We start from the raw sequence: 22,332 nt of genomic DNA on the forward strand, positions 1-22,332 counted from the left end.
AAATTATACTTAACTGTAGAAAATAGTACATATTATATAAATATATTTTATGTTTTAATAAATAGTCAGTTAGGGATCATAAACTTCTATAAAGGATTTAAAGAATATATATAGGCAAGACAACACATGGTGAAATATATTGTTGTGTTACCCTTCTACACTGAGACAATCTAAAAATGTGCTCCATATTTTAAACATAATGCATGTGAATTTACAGTATAAAGGTCATGTGCCATGAATTATTAGGAATGTATGGGTGTGGAGGTAGAAAAGCTTTTTTGTGTCTATTGAAGATTTCATATTTAGTATACAGGGACTGTACTGTGTGTTTTTATTTCATCTATTTGTAATCACAAATCAGGCTAAATCTAGAATAGCCCGTGATGTCTCTATCTCAGTGAAAACAGTGAGTTTTCTTCAGTTTTAGGGTTTAGCCCCGTTGAACCCAGCCTGTGATTGTACACAACCTGAAATGGTGCCAAATTGCTTGTTACCGTATTGTCTGGACACGTGGCTCCACTCACATCTCCCTTACATGATTCACATCGACTTAACCGGCGCAGGGTTTATCTGTTTGGATGCTTTTCAATTGAAGGCGTATTGATAATTAAAAAATCAAATTAAAACTCTATACGTTTCCTGTGTAGGCCTACCAAAGCTGTGAGACTCTTTTTGTTCTACAAGATGCTCCCATATTATAGGCTTACAGGTAATGTATGTGTACGCTGTCTCATTCCGGGAAAGGGAAGTTGTCGATATAATTTAAGTTATGAAGAATGAGATGAGGAAAACATACGCTGCCTGAGGTCCGACAGCTGCTCAACGCGAGGCTGACGGCAGGTAGGCTATACACTACACAACGTGTTTATGATAATTTTCATGTCTACATTAGGGACATTTTTAACTGAATCTACAGTAGGCCTATTGTTCACTGCGGTGTACAATTAAAGCAAACTTCACTGGAAATAAGAAGTAGGGCTGAGGCTAGAAATTACATTTACAGCCGTTTCCCTATATTATTCATTTTGTAATTTTTCGATTTTGGGCGGTAGCCTTCTATAAGGTAGTTATTAAAACAATAATTTTAAACTCAACTTCCTACAGTCTGTTATAAGAAGAAGAAAATGCACTGATGACTGCATTCCGCACCGAACCCTGTCAAATAATGATCAGAGGTAGGCTATGTGTCTCTTTACCACACCACACCAGATATTGTGACTTTTCAAACATAGAGACAACTGATTTTAGATGACTGAGTTCTCACTTGATTTGTTTCAGAAATTTTCTTAGTTCGCCATCCTTTTTCTGTGTGTGTACCTGTGGGCCATGAGGTGACCCTGAGTGTCCGTGCTGAGGGCACAGGTATCCTCAACTACCAGTGGTTCACTGATGAGGTGAAGGAGGTATGTGGATTTTACATCTGCCAGTGTATAAGTTACTTAACAACTTTGAAATTAAAATATATCATTCCTTTTGAAGGTTTTAAAACAGCATTTGAATGGCACTTTTTACTTTAATGTGGACATATTGTCTGCTGTGTGTGACAATTGTGTGTTGCTGTGAATTTCTGTTTGTTTATGCTGATACTGTACATGTTTATTCTGGTGCACAGCTGTCTTAGTCTCGTTGAAACCACCAGTTTAAATAAAGGATCAACTAGCTACGTAAAATGACAACTGAAACAAGTTTTGTCATTTCGAGAATATGTTTGACAGTCTTGCACTGATCTTAATCTTTTCTGTTTCTGTACTTAGTTATAATTAACATTTTGTTTTTGTATTCAAGGTGTCTGGAGGCACTGAAGCAGACCTGACCATCAAAGCTAAAAAAACTAAGCTCTATGTGTGCCGTGTGAATGATCACTTTTGTAACTGCGTGTTCAGCGACTGGGTGAAAGTCAAGGTGTTGGACATTGATAAATCAGGTATGCATTGTGAAATTCTCATGTTGATTTATATTGTAGTAGTGTGGTGTACTTTGGTTGTTTTACATATTACAACATAGCCACTGCCTGTCAGTTTGCAATAAGTCAGTTTGATTCGTATTGCTAGTTTATTGCTGTGATTTTGAATCTCTATCTCTTTTTTTTTTCCTCAAACTTCATTAGGGCTACCAGTATACTGGCAGGGTGAGCCACACATCGCGGTCAACCCTAAACCCCAAACAGTCCGACAAGGGTCAAAACTCACTCTCCACTGTGCTGCCTTTGGCATCCCTACTCCAAACTATCAGTGGTACAGAAATGGACAGCCGCTGCTGGATAAAACTAGTGACATGCTGCAGGTAAGGAAGGAGTGTTTACTTACCTCAGTGCTGACAGTCATTGTTTACACTGCGCTATATTTACTGTGCCATTCCACTGGCTCTGACTAATGCAGCCTTTGATTAATATTTTGCCAAAGTTTTGATTTGTTGATAAGTAATCTTACATGTGGGGGAATAACCAGAAAGACAAACAATGGTAGGAATTAAATCTACTGTGGTATCTGCAGATTGACCGTGCAACAGTCGAACATGGAGGATCATACCTGTGCTCCATATCTAACGTGTTAGAAGAGACATGGACTGAACCAGTCAATGTTGACATTGGTAAGTCATAACTGAAACTACTTTTATCAACTTGGTTAAAGTTTCTTTTTCCCAATTTGATCATTGTTTTTCAGACCTTACTTCCTCCATTTCCAATGAAAGGGCTGTAAAGGAAATCTGTTTTTACACTCCTTTCATTCCACTGATTTAGCACTTAGAAGTTATTTCCATTATGCTGCAGGTACTTTCCCATTTCTAGACTAAAAAGGAAGTTAGACTCCAAATAGTACTTGATCCGAGCCTAAGAAACACAACAGGAAAGTGATGTAAAGTGAAACTAGTTCTTGCAAAGTCTCTCTTGTTTGTAACTCATATTGTGGTATGTACTGTACAGTGTAGCTAACAAAACAATAGTTGTCAAATTTTTCAATTGTACTGTCCTGTATGTGTCCTCTAAACAGAATTGTAGAACTTAAGATCAGATTTTCGATTAAATAAATAATAATTTTGTACTTCTCTTTTTTATATCCTCCAGTGCAAACTGAACAGCTTCCTCCTGCAGCACCCACAGGTACGGTTTTATGGAAAGAAACTCTGTCACCCCTCGCTATTTTTAGTGTGCTACAGTAGAAAACAATCACGGTCATGATCGATAATTTCCATGTGTTGCTATAATTAGAATTCTACTTCGATCTACTTTTTAGCCACCGATAAAGTCGCCCTACTTATTGGCAACCTGAATTACTCCAACCACCCTGACTTAATGGCCCCCATTATGGATGTGCATGAGCTGGCCAACCTCCTGCAGCAGCTTGGCTTCAGAGTGGTTTCCCTGCTGGATCTCACCAGGGAGGAGATGCTGGCCGCTATTGACAAGTTCATGCAGCTCCTTGACAGAGGAGTTTATGGTGATTATAATTGTTTCTAAATTAGCTACATTTGTCAGTTGATACATTATTTTAACTGTTGTCCTTGGAGAAATGCTGTCATTTCAAGATTCTTGTGGGATCTGAAATATAACATTGTAACTTCCTCTTTCTTGTTCTGTGGCTCTTATCTGTTGTCCATGTGTCATGGGTCACGAATCTCCGAGTGGTTTACAGTAGCGGTATATTGCTTTACACGTATGCATGGTTAAGGGGGCGGATGAGGGGTAGAAAGAAACGTAGGCGTTTTTTTAACTTTATATGCCATGTATGGCACTTCCTGTATGCCTGTAACACTGAGAAATATTTATAAAATATTTGAAGAGGGTCATTCACAATCAGACAAACACATTTTGACTAAAAGTCTGTCTTTCTGCTTGTGATAATCAGTTAAACTGTGCTAAACAAAGAACAAAGGTGGCATTGTAGTGTATAAAAACATTCAGCTATCAATAACTAGAGTATACAGCTTCAACAAATAGTCTTATTGTTCAGGGGAACTAGGCCACTACTGTTATTTAAACAGCAGACAGATACACAAGGACACAGTAATGATAGAGCTGTAATATGAAATTATAAAAGATAAAAGCAATGATAAGAGAACTGTCATGCTGTATTAGAATGATGCTATCTGTTACTATTCTCTGTTCTCTTGCTAATAATGAAACAAAGATGGAAAATTGAGAAAGCATGTCTTATGAAACATATCATAATCATACTGTATAGAAATCAGGCGTCTATTTGCTTCCCAGTGTGACCTTTCTTTAAGCTGCTACAAAACATTGCATATTATTTATCCCAGGATTGTGTATGTTTGGTGCAAAATGTGTAGATTTTAAGTGGTAACTACATGTGTATTTTATCACTCTTGACAGGCCTTTTTTACTACGCGGGTCATGGATATGAACATGCTGGGAGGAATTACTTGGTAGCCGTTGATGCTCCACAACCATATCGACCTGAAAACTGTGTCTGTGTGCAGAGGGTCATGCTCAGCATGCAGGAAAGACGGACTGCACTGAGTGTTATCCTATTGGATACCTGTAGAAAATGGTAAGTGCACTAATTCATTTTTTAATTCACGAACAGAAGACAGTGACACATAGATTTTTTTACATTTATTTTTCTAAACTTGTGATCAACAAACTGTAACATACAAATGAACAAACTATTATTTACTGTACATTTGAGTAGATTTGGTCATAATACGCAAGTTATCAGGATTTATTTTGATTGCTTTGGTCTTCTGAAAACTGTATTTTACTTTCTAAAGGTACAACCAGGATTGCATTCCTTCAGGCATCATGCCATTGGGACCCAGTGGGAACACTGTTTACGGTTATGCCACGTATGTACTTTTTATTAGTTGTTTTGATATTAAATTTCAACTACAGAAACCGATACCTATTTTTTCAAATCAGTGAACATTTTGTGGAATGTAAAGTTATGTTATGTATATTAAAAAGCAGCACTAAATCTTTTGCTATCTGTTTGAATAACATTTCCTTTATAACCAATGCAGATGTGAAGATGCTGAGGCGTTTGAGGTCCAGGATGGGGGGAAAAGTACTGGAATCTTCACTAAGTACTTGAATGCGCACATCCTGCAAACGGAGAAAGTCACACATGTTTTAGAAAAGGTGTCTGAGGGTAAGCTTTTCAAACAAGGCTGTGGTTTTGATTTTTGAGAACCTGATGATAAATCTAAAATGATGATGTAACAAGGATAGGTGTAGTTTTTTCGACCATGCTGTGGTTTTAAGTAGTTATGTAGAGGTGTACACCACAGAGGAAGCAGTTGTTACAAGTGAACAAATGTATGGCTGATACTACAATCGTTATTTTATTTTTTAATTTTTTTTACTTTTATCCATTCACAGTTCTGGCATATTGAGAGTAAACAGATCTGAAGGGAACAGGTTGTCCTTTGGTGCACTGGGTGGATCACACACAAGTTTTATAATCGTTGGCAATTCATTCTAGTGTTGTTTACTTAGGAGTTGTAAGTATAGCCGTGATGGACCGGCGTCGGGAGTTATCAAGTTGACCCGTCTTGAGAATGTGTTTGTCTGTTTGATGGGTCTCTGGTAGAATAATTTTTTCGAGGTACCATTAGCATGTGACCTCATTCTCTGGAAATTCACACTGTTGGCAAGAGAACAGCAAGAAACCTGAGAGCTGCAGAGTGCAAGACAGCTGCTCTGCCGTTTGCGCACCCCTGCCACTGCTCTCATGGGTTCACAGGACGCCCTGCTGACAGCACTCAGCACGGTGTGTCTGTGTGTGTGCATGTGGACACATTTAGATGAACCAATACACCAGTGATTATAGCATTTTCACAGGTTCAGGTTTTATGGTTTTATGGTTTTACCATCTTTTATGTTTGTACTTTTTATTTAAAATCCCACAGCGACAATATGGGGCAGTAACTTAAAAAAATCCTAAGCCTCTGTTTTTGATATCTGCTCATCTTGTCTGGGACTTATTTAGGAATGGAAAAAGAGCTGTTGGTGATGAGCTGCTGGTTGCTCATCCATTATAGCAAAGACAGCTTGCCCCAAATATCCTGACACCAAATCTTCTAAAAAAGTCATGCATAAATCTATATTAAATTATTTGATCATAGTTTCACTACTGGCTAGCCATCCCACCCTGTTAACCTTTTTTAAATGATTCCTATGTTTGCATGTATTAAATCTTGTGAACAGGGGTTTCCCAAAACTAATTTAGTCCAGTCAATTACTGTGACTATTAACTATCTTAGTTCCTCAATGTCAGCCATGTAAATCCTATGAACTTTTTCTCCCTGCTATTGCAAAGTTCCAGGCTGCCCCATGAGCCAAAGAGTAATAGACACAGGCTGTTGTAGTTGGTAAATAAATATAAAGGTTTAAGTAGTTAATGAAGTGTTGATTTTTCTCAGTATTGGTCAAAGTGGAGTAGTGGACTGAGTAAAATATGGGAAAAACACACTGGAAATGTGTATGTGAAGTTGCTGTAGAGGTTTTTTTTCCAGATCTTACACGCGTCATATTTACCTGCATTTTTCTCCCTCTTCTCTACACCAGATCTAGGCAGAGACCCTCTAGTCACAGGCAAGCAGCAAGTGGAGATCAAACACACCCTGAAGGAACCTCGATCCCTTGCAGACCCAGTACGGACCACTGGCCATACAAGGGAGCTTCACCTGCGAGATGCCTGCTGGAGACAAGCAAATGGTGAGTTAAGGAAAATGTCCCTGAACCTATATGTAAAATACATCCACATTCCAAATATAGTTTGTTTTCCATTTAGTAAATTCCAGTTCCATTTCCTGATCTGTTCTCATTTTGAGCATGAGAAAGAGATTATTCTGTTACTGTTACCAACACCTCCTACACAACAGCATGTGAAAAACCAAGTGCCGACATTGTGGTTTAATGTGATATTTTCAGCACCATTATAAAAAACTGCTACGCATTGTTTTTGATCAATCAAAACAGGGAACTGGCTCATTTTACATTGAGTATTTTCCTGTTTCATGGAAGGAAATACCTTTTGATACCTTAACTTCCTCAATCTTACATTAACCCTTTGATAATGGAGACATGAGCTAATTTGAGAATCTCCTCAGTCTCCTTCAGACTAGATGAAAGATAAAAGTCTGCGGCTTAAATTAACAGAGAAGCGTAAAGTCCTTAATGTGGTTAACCAAGGATCCGGCAAAGTCAGCTGCTCTCTCAGTAATTTAATACCATAATAATACAAAAGTACAGTAAAAGTAAAACAGATGTGCAGCATGTTATTTGTTATCATTTAAAAAATATATATTTTTCATATTGCCTTTCAGAGCTACCACGGAAGAAGCAGCTGAAGTTTGTTTGCGGAGTAGAAGTGGAAGTCAGCTTCTCAGCTTTGTTCTCTAATGTCTTGGTGGCTTTTGCCACTGTAAAGACTACAGGCCCCCGAACCCAGGACTGCACTGTCACCCTGAGTAGCATACCTGTAAATATTTACCTTTACTTAAAATGATCCTGTCAAGTTTTAGTCTCACTCATAATAGGAGCCATCTATGAAGTGACATTCTTGAACCAAGGCAGTTTTAGTTTTAACAAACAAAACACACTCTAGGTGAAACGGAAATGTACAGTATACAGAAATGTCAGCAATAGCTTTGTTTTTTTGGCAACTCACTAAAGTTTGACTTTCTCTTTCAAGAGTTACCAAACTCAACATTTGGTTTAAAAACTGCAATTTGTATCTACATCATAAATTCCATGTTGCTCATTGTAGAATGCTGATAGTTTCCATGAGCCAGCAGGAATTTCTCAATGATGACCATTCACCCCCACGTTTCACATGTCTGAGGATGTTCTGGCCATATATAGACTTCCAGCCTGCGGTAGCCACAGGCAAAGACAAAGCAGGAAGTAGTAATAGTAATCTGCTGTACGTCTCTTAGTGTAATACATGCATGCTTTTGAACGCAGAGTCTTGGCCCATACCGACGCCTAGTGGCTGATTTTTGAATGCATCAGTGTTAAAGTGCATTTCTATCAGTGAGTCAGTGCCATACGAGTGTAAATGCAGGACATGTTTATTGATATGGTTGGTTAAAATTGTGATAATGCTGACAAAATGTTTTTTATGCTCTGAATCCTTAGCCAATACAAGACATATTTTCCGGCCCTGGCAGGTCAGAGGAGATGGACTCTCTACTACATAAGACATCTGATAACCCAGACTGTACTCTGCGACTTTGTGCTCTTCAAAAGCTTACGGTATGCAGTTATGATTTATCTCCCGATTCTGTTCCTATGAAGTGTTTAAAAACAAAACAAAAAAAACAGAGCACGTCTATACAAGAAAGTCTGTACAATAAATGTGAAATTTTGTTCATCATTTCCCTTTGTTAGGAATCGCTGGTGATCAAGGTGAATCTACACTATACTCGCATGGACAGTAAGCTACGCCAGACAGAAAGCCAACAGGTGGACATAGGAAAGCCTCTGGTGGCATCCTGTAAATTGCACAGGAGGAGTCATGCAACAACAACCAAGAAACAAGAAGGTGCTTCTGCTCAAAGTATGGGCAACATTTCAAGCAGCAAACCACGGCTGCATCAGACTCTGGCTGGTCCGTGTCGCCCTTTCACCAGAAAGGCAGAGTGTGCTGCTAAAGTTGCAGTTACAAGGAGCAACGAACCTGAAGAGAATGATGAAAATGAACTGCAAGACTTCACTCTCCGACATTAGATCTTTTTCGTTCCTATTGTAAATACTTGTTTGGAAATGTGATGCTTTTTATTGATTTGATTAGAAATTACTCAGTTGCTGATCATACATCTTGTGTGTGATTGATGATGATGATGATGAATGAGTGAGGTTTGTTTGGTTTGCATTACCAGCCTTTAATGCTTAGCTCAACACTGAAGAAACATTAACACTTACTTTTGCTAACCACTGATTTCATTATAAATTGTATAATACTTAAAGAGACATATTACTTTTTATCAGTGGCAAGCTGGCTAGCCTAATTTATCAAATAAAGACCATTATGGTTAATAATTTATCTAATAAAGACCACTACTTTTATCACTATTTTGATTGTCAATGTTTTGAAACATGCTAATCTGTTATTTCTTTCTGTCAAATCAACTGTTATAATGGATTACATCGTTTTATGATTGAAAAGACTACAAGTAACAATTATGATGCTGGTTTGCATAAAACCTGACTGAGAGAACAAGTGAGTGCATACTACTTTTGACCAAATTTATTTTTATTTTTTTTATTTTATTGGTTTATTTGATAGGGACCATGCATATTTATGAACATTGTTGTATAAAAACACCATGTAAATATGCCAGAATTAGTTAGAGTAACTACTTTCCATCTGCAGTCCCTAGGCAGGTAACATAAGACTAACAGAGACAACCAGCAATCATACAGCGCTCATTCACTATACATTAAAAGGTACACATAATAGTGACATTGACAAAACAAACAAGCAAAACAAAACAAAAATACATGACAAAGACGTTATTCATCCACCTCTATACTGCATTCAATTTACCAGTGTATGGGATAAAAAAAAAAAATTAAAAAAAATGTGTGACTGTTAAAAGTGAGTGCATCTCTAGTTTTCTAGAAGCCACTGTTTTAAATGAGTTTTAAAAGTGTTGAATGTAGGACACTCTTATTGGGAGGGGCAAGCTATTCCAGAGTTTACCTCCTATTATTGACAATACGTTTTGTCCAAAAGTGGTGCGCATAAATGGTATCACACAGTCCCCTTTTGCAGAGGCACGTGTACTTCCTCCGCTTTCAAGTCTTCGAATGAAGCCATGCAGCGGAGGGGGGGCAAGATTATATAACACTTATTGCATAACTTAGGTCCAAATTTACTAGCTTCATTATGTTGACAAAAACAAAAACGTCATCAAGTTTAGTTATGGTTAGTTATTGTTCTTGGTGTGGACGGGCCTTAATGAGGAAAATACGATACTTCCCATTTGGTGTAAAAACAAAAACAATAAACTTAACTGAAGTTAAGCAGTTAAGACGGACCCGGTAGCGGTCACATTAATGTTGAAAACGCATCTAGTTTTAACGATGCTGAAGTTGGCTTCTGATTCAACAGTTAAGGGGAAATTTAAGGGAAACTTAAAGCTGAAGTTTAAAGGTGAAGTTTAAAGCTTCCGATTCACAGCGTCCGATTCATAGACGGTATAATAGAGGGTTTTCACCGACGTCACGTTCTGGGCGCTAACCTGGATGCGCGGCCATATTGGAGGCACTCGGTGTAAACAACTGAATGGAGTAATGGAGTATTGTGCGCTTTGTATACTTTATGTCTAAACAACAGAAGAGCTCATCAAAACGCGTCCAAGATGCAAAGGCATGGAAGGACTTGGATCACAAAAAAGGCGCGATATTTTGAGAAATTGCAGTTTATTGGCGGTGGAGATCCCTACAAGTTGGCTCCCTCTTCTTGGATCCATGGCGACCTAGTGATTCTTCCTTCAGTTGCATATCCCGATATAATCAACTACCTGGTTTTCTCGCCGAGCCCATACACAGTGGAAGACCTTAAATCCTACAAAAGTTTGGAGGCTTATAACCAGATGGTGTGTGGATGGGTGAGGGAGACGCAGTACCAAGTCATTAACGACCAATGTGTTGTGAAACCAAAGTAAGTAATGCAATAACGTCTTTAATCAACCTAACCTTAACTGTATGATATCATTGCGATACTCAAGGTGTAGTCAAGTGACTCTCAATAGTTTTTTTTTTCATTTCAAAGACCAAACAAGACAGATTTTTCCCTCGTAGATCCTGGTTGAGCTTTGTCAACCACAAGCGCCTCCTTTCCTTTGATAACTTCTGGCATTCCTCTCCCTGGTTTTTAATAACTTTTGGAAGTCGATAATATTCCAAATGTTTTTCTCATCTGACCTATTGGTACAAACTAAAACACGGCAATAATTAACCATTTTCCTTGACGCCGTTCGGGATCTACTTCAGTGCCTGTGCTTTGTTGTGATGTGGAGTACCTCCAACATGGCGACTTCGGGTCTGATGACGTGTCTTATGACGCGTCGTGAAAACCCTCTATATTAATGGACACTGCATGTGTGATGTCACCCATTGGTTTGTGGAGATCTGCTATGAGTCGTCGAGTTTGCCGTTATGGGCGCAGCCATCCTGGTTGCGGATGTGACGATTTTAGACGAGAGGGAAGAGTGAGGGAGGAGCCCTTACACTCTACGTTACATTACACACTTTCACTGGCAATCACATCATAGCCACGTCCTAAAACACCACCTGCTTTATGGCTGATTTTATAATCAACGAGACCATAATTTAAAAAATTAACATCATTCTGTATTGCAGAAGACTTAAAACTAGCGATTGAGACCATAAACTCATTATGAAAATGTTTACCAAGGTAATAAATCAAGTGAGAAGTGGGTCACTTTCTCATAGACTTCTACAGAAACCGACCTCCTTTTGCAACCGCACGTGTCGCCCCCTGCTGGAATTCAGATAGAATGCAGGTTTAAGGCACTTCCGCATTTGCAGCACTTCGCTGAACCGGATGCTTTGTCCATTAATATTATACAGTCTATGGTCCGATTCAGCAGGGAAACATAACTTACATGTAAGTTATGTTTCCCTGCTGAATCATTGATAATTAGATAAATTAACCGTAATGGTCTTTATTTGATAAATTAGGCTAGCCAGCTTGCCACTAATAAAAAGTAATATGTCTCTTTAATTATTATACAATTTATAATGAAATCAGTGGTTAGCAAAAGTAAGTGTTAATGTTTCTTCAGTGTTGAGCTAACCATTAAAGGCTGGTAATGCAAACCAAACAAACCTCACTCATTCATCATCATCATCATCATCATCATCATCATCAATCACAAAATCAAATCAAAACATTGCTGAGTGACTGATCCTCTGTTTTTTTTAACCTCTTACTGTATTGAATGTGTGTCATTGAGGTAAAGTATTAATTATGTCTAAAACACAATTTTAGATTTGTGAAAGTGGTATTGTATGTTATTTAATGCAATAAAGGGATATTTCACAGATTCTTTTCACATGATGACAACTTTGAACAATGTCCACATTAAAAACCACTATAAAAGACTTATCAAATCTGGACTAAATTATCCCAGGGAGGCTAAAGACTCTTCAAACACAGTTTCAGATTTGCGAAAGCCTTATTCTATTTGTGAAAATGCAATAAAGCAAGATTTTACTATTTTTGTTCATATGTAGACCACATTGGACCAGGTCCAGATCTAACTGATCTGAAACTATGTTTTTAAGAATCTTTAGCCTCTCTGGGATAATTTGGACCAGATTTGACATGTCTGGGTACAGTGGTTTTGGATCTGAACCTGGTCCAATGTGGTCTATATGAACAAAAACATTAAAATCTCCCGTTATTGCATTTTCACAAATACAATAAAGCTCTCACAAATCTAAAAGTATGTTTTAGACATAATTAACACTTTACCTCAATGACTAACACGCATTCAATACAGTAAAAGGTTAAAAAAAACGGAGGATCAGTCACTCAGCAATGTAAGTTACGTTTCCCTGCTGAATCGGAAGCTAACTTCAGCGTCGTCTAGTTTTAGCATCTTGCAAAGTTGCCAGTTAGCGTCTGCGTTAACATTATATTGAATCAATACGAGACGAAATACCAGGTTAATACCAGGGTATTACCGTTAATGTCAGAACAGTGTTGATGTTTACAGTTTGCTATCTTAAAATTGTCCGCTTGGCACAACAACGTTAACTGTTAACGTCAACGTTACACGTCTTAGCAATTTAGGTCCAGCAGCTAACGTTAGCTGACCTAACGTTAAGTTAGTAAACTTTAGCTAAAGTTAGCCAAATGTTAACTGTGATAGCAAGCTGTTGCTGTTACGTTTCTAACGTTAAATTTAGTGACTTAGGCTTCTAACGTTACAAAATCAAGTTTTTGTCCAGTAATCTTTTTATATAACTAGTGTCATAATTCCTGTCTAGTGTCTTACTCTTATAGACAAAATGGACGACTGCAGCACCAGTCCCCGCTAGCTCGCCGTGATCGTATAGTGGTTAGTACTCTGCGTTGTGGCCGCAGCAACCCCGGTTCGAATCCGGGTCACGGCAGAGAATCAGCAAGAAGGGGTTACCATTTTGGATTTCAGTAATTCAAATGTTACAATTATTCCAACGCCGAGACACAATTATACCCATTTGTGTGTGAAATGTGCTATGCAGTATACCGTATGCTGTAATGCAGACCTTGGAATTTCATGCAAAAATAAACAACGGTCTCCCATTGATAAAGATTTGGTCAACTCTGCTGTGTCAGTAATACGTGGAAATTAAATAATAGTACAATTACACCGCCGTTGATTTTATCTGGAGATCCTTCATCACTTCAGAGACCCCAGAGCGTCCCCACATCAAACCGGGTGGCATAATTAACGGAGGGGCACTAATGGCCGTTTAAAACGCACTAACGATGACTGGTCTGCAGGTGGCGGTATAATTCAATATTCACCCTATATGATCTAGGAATAGGAATGATACAAAATACCTTTTCCCCATAGAATGTATGCTTGCCTTTCCCCCTTTTTAGGATGGCTTAGACAAAACTATTAGGCTACAACCCCTTAGTGCTTTGACAACTTAGGCCAATGACTTTTGGTCAGTCTGGCACGGCTTTGGGTTGAAAGCTAGTTAGTCAATCCCACATGACATTATTTTCTATTTAGGTATTGATTCAGGAGCTTCTTGCAGCATTTGCTAAGGGGATATTATGTATTCAGGCTTAGTCACACTCCTAATTAGTCATAAATAGGCCTACCTCTGGACTGAATACATTTTACTATCACAGCTTTTGGTTAAAATGGGGTAAAGGGTAAGACACTACAGTCATCACCTAGTAGCCTAGTTTGCAATATAAATAATAATAATAAAAAAAGACAATATCCTATTCAATTGTAAGTCTGTGAAGGATATTTCAAAAAACAGAAGCCAATTTGAATATTTTCTGGACCTATGTAGCTGTGTGTCGGGACAAATTTCGGTGTGAGAAAAACAAATCAGCGCAGAGAAAACGCCACACACTCCCGTTGGTTCTTTTCGACGTCACTTTTCATTGGGACCCGCCCGCTTGCTCAAGTGGCAGCGGTGAATGGTGAGAGATAATCCTCGGCTCTACCACACAGACACACAACAGGGCTGAGCTGTCTCTGGATCTGGATGCGGGCATCCTTGGATTCTGCTCTTAGCAAGGGCCCGCTGCACGGAAACTTAACGGGACAACAATGGTGCACGCCTTGGAGGCTAAATACGTGGCTGCTGGTCGTTTAGGGGACCGGGGATTGTGGTCAATGTGACATTCACTAGCACGCTGGTGTTGAGTTTATTGTTCTGGTCCTAGACGCTGATCATCGATTCTTCTGAGAAGATGTTGAGCCGATTCATGAGTGGCAGCATCAGGAATCTTGAGCGGGAATACAGCTGTACCGTCAGACTGCTGGATGATACGGAATATACGTGCACCATTCAGGTTAGTCACCTGTCGACCACATATTCACTCCGCAGAGCTCTGAATAGCGATGCAATTGTGTCTGACTTGGCAGACAGGGAAAAGCGACTGTTTGAGCACAAGGACAGCTGGTGTCTAACAAGAGACAATAGACCCTAAATAGGATTATGTAGAGTTTTGTCATTTTAAATAACACAAGGCTGATGTATTTCCTTCAAGTGACCTACTATTGCCAGAATATATGAGTGAATTTAGTGACAGGCTTTCAGGGAGCTTTGTAGGACAGACAGTTCCCTCAAGCTCAGGTTGATGGGGGTGTCAAAAGCATGTTACACTCTGAAATCCATGACAGAAAGGGCGTTTTTGACAGGATTGTTTTTCTTATGTGTCATATGTTTGTCTCTTTGCTTGAGGTTGCTTGCTGGTGTATTGCTTGTTGGTATTAATTATCATCAGTTAGTATTGTTGCTCATGTAGTTTCCCTTGAACCTTTGACATCAATAATGCACATATAGGGTATCCCGTTGCTGCTTTGGAGAGCATGCCTACTAAGTTACATTATGTGGCACTCGCAGATCCACACTCGTAAAAGCATAGCTGAAATGTGCTATGTGATGTTGATGCAGGATTGCATGTTGTCATTTAGTGACCACAGCATCCCTGTGTGCATGAATAACATTTTCATAATTATAAAAATGGTCATTTACCACAGTGGAAAACAAACAGCTGATATTGTCAGCTGAGACATATTGCTTGTAAAGATGAAAACAGGCCCTAATATTAAAATGTATTTCTCTGCCTTTGATCTCACTTCTACAAGCATTGCTTTGATGATTGTGCAGTTTTATGTTCATGCTGATTTCATAAAAAGTAGGTGAGGGGGCCTGTCACATCAATTACAACACACAAAATCGTTCCCTTATGCTGTACAGTTGTAGTAAAGGGGTGTAAGTAAATCCTTAGAGAATTCTCTCAGTAGTCAGCAACATGTATGCGTTGAAGTCGCCCCAAGACATACCAGGGAAACATTTAACCTGCAGTGTGAAACAATAAAACATTAATAAGACATGCATGATTCGTGTTACTTTGATATCTTTGTTATCAGCAGCAGGCTGTACTGCAATCCCTCCTCTTTTCTCCCACGAGCAAGCGTGAAATAGATACTGCAATTACTGTAGGATTGGGACTGTGTGCCCAGGTTGTAAACAGACCTGCATTTTTGAGCCAGAGATGGAGCTGGGCCAGATTGACTGGGAAGCCACAAGCCAGCAGGTGTGCTGTTTGCAGCAGAGTCGTGTGGTCTGGGTGGCTGACGTCAGCAGGCTGGAAGAAGGGGAGTGTAGGGAAAGAAGAGAATGCTCCAGCTCTGCTGTGACTGTCTGGCATCCTGACTATCTTTGTGTCTAACCTGGCCATGGGAGGGAGCAGGCTAATCCACATGACTAGCCCCACTGCTGGAGTGTATTCCTCATTTAGTTTAAACTTTGCCCTTCCTTCCCTCCAGGCTTCTGGCCTGCCAAAAAACAAAATCACCCAGGATACCTAGACTAGGCAATGCAAAGTAAGAGGCATAACTGGGTCATATATTCTCTGTGACTCGTGATCTCTCTCTACCTCTCCATGTTTTTCTGTCGCTCCCTCTTTCTCTTTTTCACCTTCCTATCCTATGTACAGTGTGCTGGGAATTTATTCCCAATATACCTGTTTCCATTACACTCTGATTGTTTCCCTGAACTGTTTAATGGCCCCTAATTCAGATTTGCCCCTGACTTACATTAGCCTCCTTCCTTTGTTTGACATTGAATCAGTTATCAACTTCCTCAATGACAGGGACATCCCCATGGCGTCGACATTTTTAAAGGTACCTTCGGCAGAAATGTCTCCAGCTGAAATATGATAAACAAAATATGCATGCACCGCTGCTAAGCATTGAGGTCTTTCAAAAGAAAGGCAGAACATGTGTCCATCTTTTTAAATCAGTGGCAGCTGTAATGCATGAACTTAAGTTTTGCTTTAATGAATTATGGATCTTTCCGCTGTGTTTGGATGAGGAAAAGGTGAGCACTCATCATTTCACAGCCCTGTAGATTTAGCTCTCATCTAGTTGCAGGTTGATGGAAGTGCCTGAAAACCCTGTGTTGCCCTCAAGCCTCTTCTGCTCTGATTTTAATGCAATGTTGCAGCACTTCAGCAGTGCCTCACATTTGTGTCATGTCTGAATATAGGATACATCACATGATGAAAATACCATATAGTTAATCAAAGACAACACCAAGTGGATTCACTCACTATAAATTAGGGCTGTGCAATGAATCGAAATTTAATTGTGATTATGATTTCAGCTCCCAATGATCACAAAAACAGAATAATTGAGAAAAACAATTATTTAGCTCATTATGTATTACAAGTAAACTCTTATTTTCTCTTGTGTTCTGAATGAAAAAATAAAGTATTAAGGCAAATTTCACAGTTGTATGTGTTTTTTTTACTGTTGATTTATTTAACTTTTTCCACTGTTTTTTAAGTTCAATAATTGCTTTCCAGAAGTCAACGAGTAATCATGTTAAATTATCGTGATTTCAGTATTGACTGAAATAATCGTGATTAGATTTTTTTCCCATAATCGAGCAGCCCTACTATAAATACATTTGTTTGTGGGTCTGCTCCTTAATCAAAACTCAAACACTATTCTAATTTAGTTCATGTTGTTTATTCCCAGTTTGCCTTGGAATTTCTGTCTCCCAGTTTGTGCATATAAAGACGCCCCAAATATGCCACTGTATACAAATATGTCAATTGCCAGTATTTCTTCTTCATGTCCATTTCTAAAGTGGCTATATGTCTGTTGTCACAGGAAAACAGTTAAAAAGGTATTATCTGTTTTTGTGTGGTGGGCTATGGAGGCAGAAAGACAATCCCTGAAAGGATAGTTTGGCTTTTTGAGCAGCTTTTTTGTTTTTTTAAATAGAAAGAGTTGGGTGGTTTTAAGTATTGTGGTTTCTTACATTTTAAATGTGTCCATGTTTTTGCTGACTATTATTTTAATCAGGAGAGACGAGTAAATTAAGTAGGATGAATTATAACAGATGATATGTGATATTTAAGTCTTGGTAGAAAGTCTTTGGCGCTTAGACTCAACAGGGAGATTTGTAACTGAGGGGTGTCGGCTCTCAGCAGCAGCAAGATAAATCCCATGGAGTCCAGACACTAGTGGTGGTGGTGGTTGATGATTCTGATGGAGGGGCACATTGGCATTTGTGACGAGCAACAGAAAGCAAAACAGCTGTAAACCTCCACGTGCATAACAGCAGCATGAATGTACTAAAGACAGAGAGAGAATCATATTTAAACAGAGGCAGCAGCAGGATGATAGGCTTACAATGTAGGTGTGTCGCTGAACTATTGGATAGATGAGATCAGCTAATGTGAGTAGCTGATAAGATAATTGACAGCCCCGGACAGGACAGCAAGGAACAATGAGGGAGCATATGTGTGAGGATTGACTGCAGATGTGAGAAAAATACAGAAGGTCTAAGCATGCAATAGTATAGTCTTCCTGACTGAACTTATGCTATAGCTTCATTTCTTTAAATGCTTATAAAGAAAAAGATGATCATGGAAGACATATCGTATTTATTTTCTTTTCACTTAGTGCAAATCTGTTATGCATTCCAAACACCTCCAGTGTTTTCTTCGTTGTGCTTCTAATAATTACGGATTTATTAAATGGCTGTTGGCCCACTCTATTCCAGATACAGAGTTAATTATAGCTTACACCCTGTGAAACCTGTGATTTCCCCTGGTTTTCTAATAACTATTTTGTATGAGGAAACCACAACCACCAGCTTTCATGTCACTAATCAACCCAAAAGTAAGAATGTAAAAAAATGGGGTGTGTGGCAGTTTTGATGATTTTACTAAGATATTAAAAAGAGACTGCTGTGACCAAAATCAGTGCTGAACAAGTTCTCCTGAGGTCTGCTGACATCTTGGTGAGAAGAGTGCCGGGGGATGGGGGTCTGTGTGTGTATTGTGGGGTGACAGGGTCTCAGCTGTTGCTACGGTGACTCCACAGTTACCCTAACAAAATGTGAGATCACTCACTGGTCAGGATTTCCCTTCCAAAAGCCCTGACAAAGACTCAATCGTTTGCGCTCACAGGAAGATCATTTATTTCCTTAATGCCATTGGAGGGCAGTGGTGGTGAGGTGACTGATGCCATGCTACTTCAGAGATCCCTGGTGACTGCAGGTCTTTACTGACTTTACACTGTCAGGACCTTCAGAAGTGTCCTGCGCCAAGACTATAGGCATACAATGTCAGCCAGGGTCAGAAGACTGCATATCTGTGTGTATCTGTGTGCAGGTGTGTGTGTGTGTGTGTTCAGAGCTTACGGTGGCTGACACACTGTTGCTATGCTTCATATGAATGAATAAAATGTGTGCTAGGTCTGAATGTTTCATGAGGAGTAACCTCAGGAGAACATCACTTGTGTTTACCAGCATCACTGCACACCAGCATCACGATTGGCTGAACCTGTGGTGCATGGCTGGTTGCGATTAAGGATTACATCACTGTAACGTCTATCTACACAGCAGAGCAGGGCTAGGGCAGCCCCAGCTTGCAGCCCTCTCCAATCCTTCTCATGGGGAATTGACATGTGGGAGCAGTCACTTGCCAGTTATACTTTATCAGTCACGTCTTGTTGATAACGAAAGGGCTGGTGCATCGTGTCAAGGTTGCAAAGGGCTGCTGTTCTGTTGATGCCTTTGGATGTGGTCCTTAATCTTCACCCTTATGTTTCATTGCTGTCTCACACACACAGCTCTGATATTCCAGCGGGGTATTACTGGCAAATTAAACTTTGCCTGACCTGCATTAGTTTACTGGGATTCATGAAAGAGCTAAGCTGAAGATGAGATGCCAAATGTCTCTTTGGCTTTGCACTCATAAAAACCCAACCCCACAACATTAACACTTTCCTCAATGTGTTGCACCGCATTGTATCAAGATGCTGAGGCCACTAAATGTGGTTGCAGAGCCTCTTTGGGTTTGTCTCACCAAATAGCCCTCTCCTATTCTCCAGTGTCTCTTTGTGTGTCTGTGTATGTGTATGTGTATGTGGGCTGGATGGAGAGCAGGCCGGCAGTCTGTCAGTGTGTCGGTAGCAGTCTGCTGAGCCCTCCATTGTGCCGTCTGGGTGTATTGTGTGACACAGAGGGGCCTGAGGTTGTGCTCCACCTTAGCATGAATATTCCTACCAGAGCAATATATTCCTGTGGTGACTGGTCTGCTAATAAGAAGGGGACAAGAGCAGAGCAGTGTTGATGATCCTGCTCTACTATCAGGCAAAGTTTCACTTTAACAGGAGTTAGCCTGGAGCCATATTAATGTAAACAGATTGCAAAGCTTGTTGGTGATATTGATATACTTCAGTGGCCTCATAAATGAGTTAACACGGTGCAGTGCAGCTCTTGATGGGGATTGTGAAAGAGAGAGCCATGGATAGCTTAACTCATTTAAAAGGGGAAAAACAGTGTTAAGTTAAGCTTTGATCAATTACAGATAATAAAGGGTGTTTGTAACCTGCAGTTATGATGAACAGGAGTGATGCACCACCTCAAGCTAGAGAATCAGATAGGAGCTGTCTTCAAACATCAACCTCAAACATTTGTGAGCAAATTTGGTATCTATCAGGGTTTTAAATGCAGTGTCATATCAGGCTCAGCATTTACTGTAGCAGGACAACAACAATTGATATTGTGTTATGTTTTATAATGAGACACAATTTGGTGCGGAGCAATTTTTGTTGTAACTGTCATTGTGTAACAGCCCTAATGTTTTTGTATTGGAACCATAGCATGCTCAATCACAGCTTAGCAGACAGCTGCTAATGCAGGGAACAAAATATATCAGTTGTGATATAACTGTGATATATTTTTGCTGCTGTATAACTGTGTTCTGTGTACTGTGTTCCTTCAAAAAGTTTTTATAGACAAAAGTCACAGTGCTGCTATAGTCAGCTTTACTTTTTGTCCACTCCTTTCTACTTTGTCCTCGTCGCTCTGGTCCTGTTTTGGTCACAGGGCTCTCTGCTGTATAAGAGAATCCGGTCTTTGTCTCGCTCTGTACTTCGAGGTCCTGTGCCTCTGCAGACTAATGAGGAAAAACAGGCATACGCTCCTACTACCACACTTGCAGTGAAAAACAGCAGAAGTGCACTTTTTGTTGACATTGTTGCACAACAGCAGGGTAAATATTTAGTGATTTGTGTGCATTTTGATTCCTATTCTATTATCAGTTATGTGGGGCCACAGAGCATGCATATATTTTGTCTCTGTCAGTCCAACAATGTCATTACTTGTGAATAATCCTTGGTCGCGCTCTCCAACACAAAAGTTGCTTTGTGATGGAAATTGATAATAATGGGGGTGTCATCAGCTCTCAGGACAGGTGCTGAGCTGAAATCAGATATGTTCTGACAGCCGTGACACTCTTCTGTTGGCCAACAGAGCAGTGAAAGTCACAGAAGTGCTGATAGAGAGTGGGGTAGAGAGATTAATTTAATCTTCAACTCTCAGTTCAGCCTTCATTGCACTGCATGTCCTACTAGGGAGAATTTTTTAAGAGAAAAAGTGAGCCGTTTTTACGAAGCATATTTCTCTTTTCTCCCCTTTTGCCTCCTGCTATTTCTCTCTTTTATCCTGCTCCATGGGTCACCTCTTTCTCTCCATCTGTACCATCAGGCTTGTGGTTCTGCTGCACACAGCCTCACTGCAGGTTTTTTTTAGCTAATGATTGCCGTCCCTCCCGTCCGTCTTCCAGCTCCCTTCTCCCATATTTTCTCATTATATAAACAGAACTTAACCACTGTATATATTAGGGCTGGGTTTTAAAAATTGATTTTCCGATTCAAATAAATTTTCATTGGAATGAGCCGATATTATTTTAAAAAATCCAGTATCGATCTCTGTCTGTATATGAAACTAGAAGACCTAAGAAATTCATTGGTACCAACTATGCCATACTAGCTTGTAGCTGTAGATTCTGTAGATTTTTTACTTTATTGTGTTGACTGCTGTAGTGTGTTCATGTTAAATAAAAAGTACATTAATGTAAGTGCCTTGAGGTCAATTCTTAATGTAAACATTGATACTTTTAATAATGCACCAGGTTTAGGGGGAACCTTGTACGATTGTAGAATTTCATATCCAAACAAAATTGGTTTTGCAACTGAAATATCCCAACCGAATTGTTATTGAATGGAATCGGAAATTGAATCGAATTGGGACCTTGTGAATCAGAATGAAATTGATTCGGAAAATCAGTGAAAATACTCAGGCCTAGTATATATATATATATATGTATATATATATATATATATATATATATATATATATATATATATATATATATATATGTGTGTATGTGTATATATATATATATATATATATATATATATATATATATATGTATATATATATGTGTATATACATATATAAAGTATAGCCTCAGTTTCCACATTGTACATTGTTCTGTTTAAAAAAAGCAGTTAACTCCACCAGACAGTGAGCTGTATAAATAAAACATAAATATAAAGCATGCAAACTTGGGTTGAAAAGTTCAGCAGCAGCCTAAATAGTACACATAAGTTCCATGTTTTGTAGAATATGATAATTGCTGCCACATGCACTAGCTTCTGGCACCTAAGAAATGACTGATGTCCTGAGATTTGACACACAATATTAGTTTGCCAAGAGTGGGGCGATAAACAAAAAATAAGCCCTTTGGAGAGGTTATTCAAGTTAAAGCTTGGTGCAGTTGTGATTTG

The 22,332-nt window shown here is 39.2% G+C and overlaps 2 protein-coding genes and 1 non-coding gene across 6 annotated transcripts in view; all 3 read left to right on the plus strand.

The window, feature by feature from the left end:
• The first annotated feature begins 700 nt into the window (after positions 1-700).
• Positions 701-9,178, plus strand: malt3 (MALT paracaspase 3). Its single transcript, XM_031283221.2, has 15 exons — positions 701-840; positions 1,105-1,175; positions 1,279-1,403; positions 1,786-1,924; positions 2,108-2,283; positions 2,493-2,589; positions 3,065-3,100; positions 3,234-3,437; positions 4,331-4,508; positions 4,729-4,803; positions 4,978-5,105; positions 6,524-6,673; positions 7,285-7,439; positions 8,099-8,215; positions 8,351-9,178. The coding sequence occupies exons 2-15, from the start codon at positions 1,133-1,135 to the stop codon at positions 8,687-8,689; spliced, it is 1,962 nt and encodes a 653-aa protein (XP_031139081.1). The 5' UTR covers positions 701-840; positions 1,105-1,132; the 3' UTR covers positions 8,690-9,178.
• Positions 9,179-13,039: 3,861 nt separating this feature from the next.
• trnah-gug lies at positions 13,040-13,111 on the plus strand. Its single transcript has one exon. It is a non-coding gene; the product is annotated as a tRNA-His (tRNA).
• A 1,008-nt stretch (positions 13,112-14,119) lies between these two features.
• LOC116038545 (FERM domain-containing protein 5) overlaps positions 14,120-22,332 on the plus strand; it is a 61,659-nt gene continuing 53,446 nt past the window's right edge. For 2 of the 4 annotated variants that reach the window (XM_031283044.2, XM_031283046.2), the window contains exon 1: positions 14,120-14,522. In XM_031283044.2, coding sequence (XP_031138904.1) covers positions 14,421-14,522 — 102 coding nt within the window. In that variant the 5' untranslated portion in view covers positions 14,120-14,420. The remainder of the gene's footprint in view (positions 14,523-22,332) is intronic. The other 2 variants (XM_031283045.2, XM_036003206.1) reach the window with 1 other exon arrangement.

This window comes from Sander lucioperca, chromosome 7, assembly GCF_008315115.2.
Source record: "Sander lucioperca isolate FBNREF2018 chromosome 7, SLUC_FBN_1.2, whole genome shotgun sequence".
NCBI classification, from domain to species: Eukaryota; Metazoa; Chordata; class Actinopteri; order Perciformes; family Percidae; genus Sander; species Sander lucioperca.

Excerpts from the sequence above, each read along its gene's own strand:
- malt3 (XM_031283221.2), top strand. The coding sequence starts at position 1,133 with ATGACTGCATTCCGCACCGAACCCTGTCAAATAATGATCAGAG. Across the intron at positions 2,590-3,064 it reads ACCAGTCAATGTTGACATTG|TGCAAACTGAACAGCTTCCT; the intron begins GTAAGTCATAAC and ends TATATCCTCCAG. Across the intron at positions 8,216-8,350 it reads GTGCTCTTCAAAAGCTTACG|GAATCGCTGGTGATCAAGGT; the intron begins GTATGCAGTTAT and ends TCCCTTTGTTAG.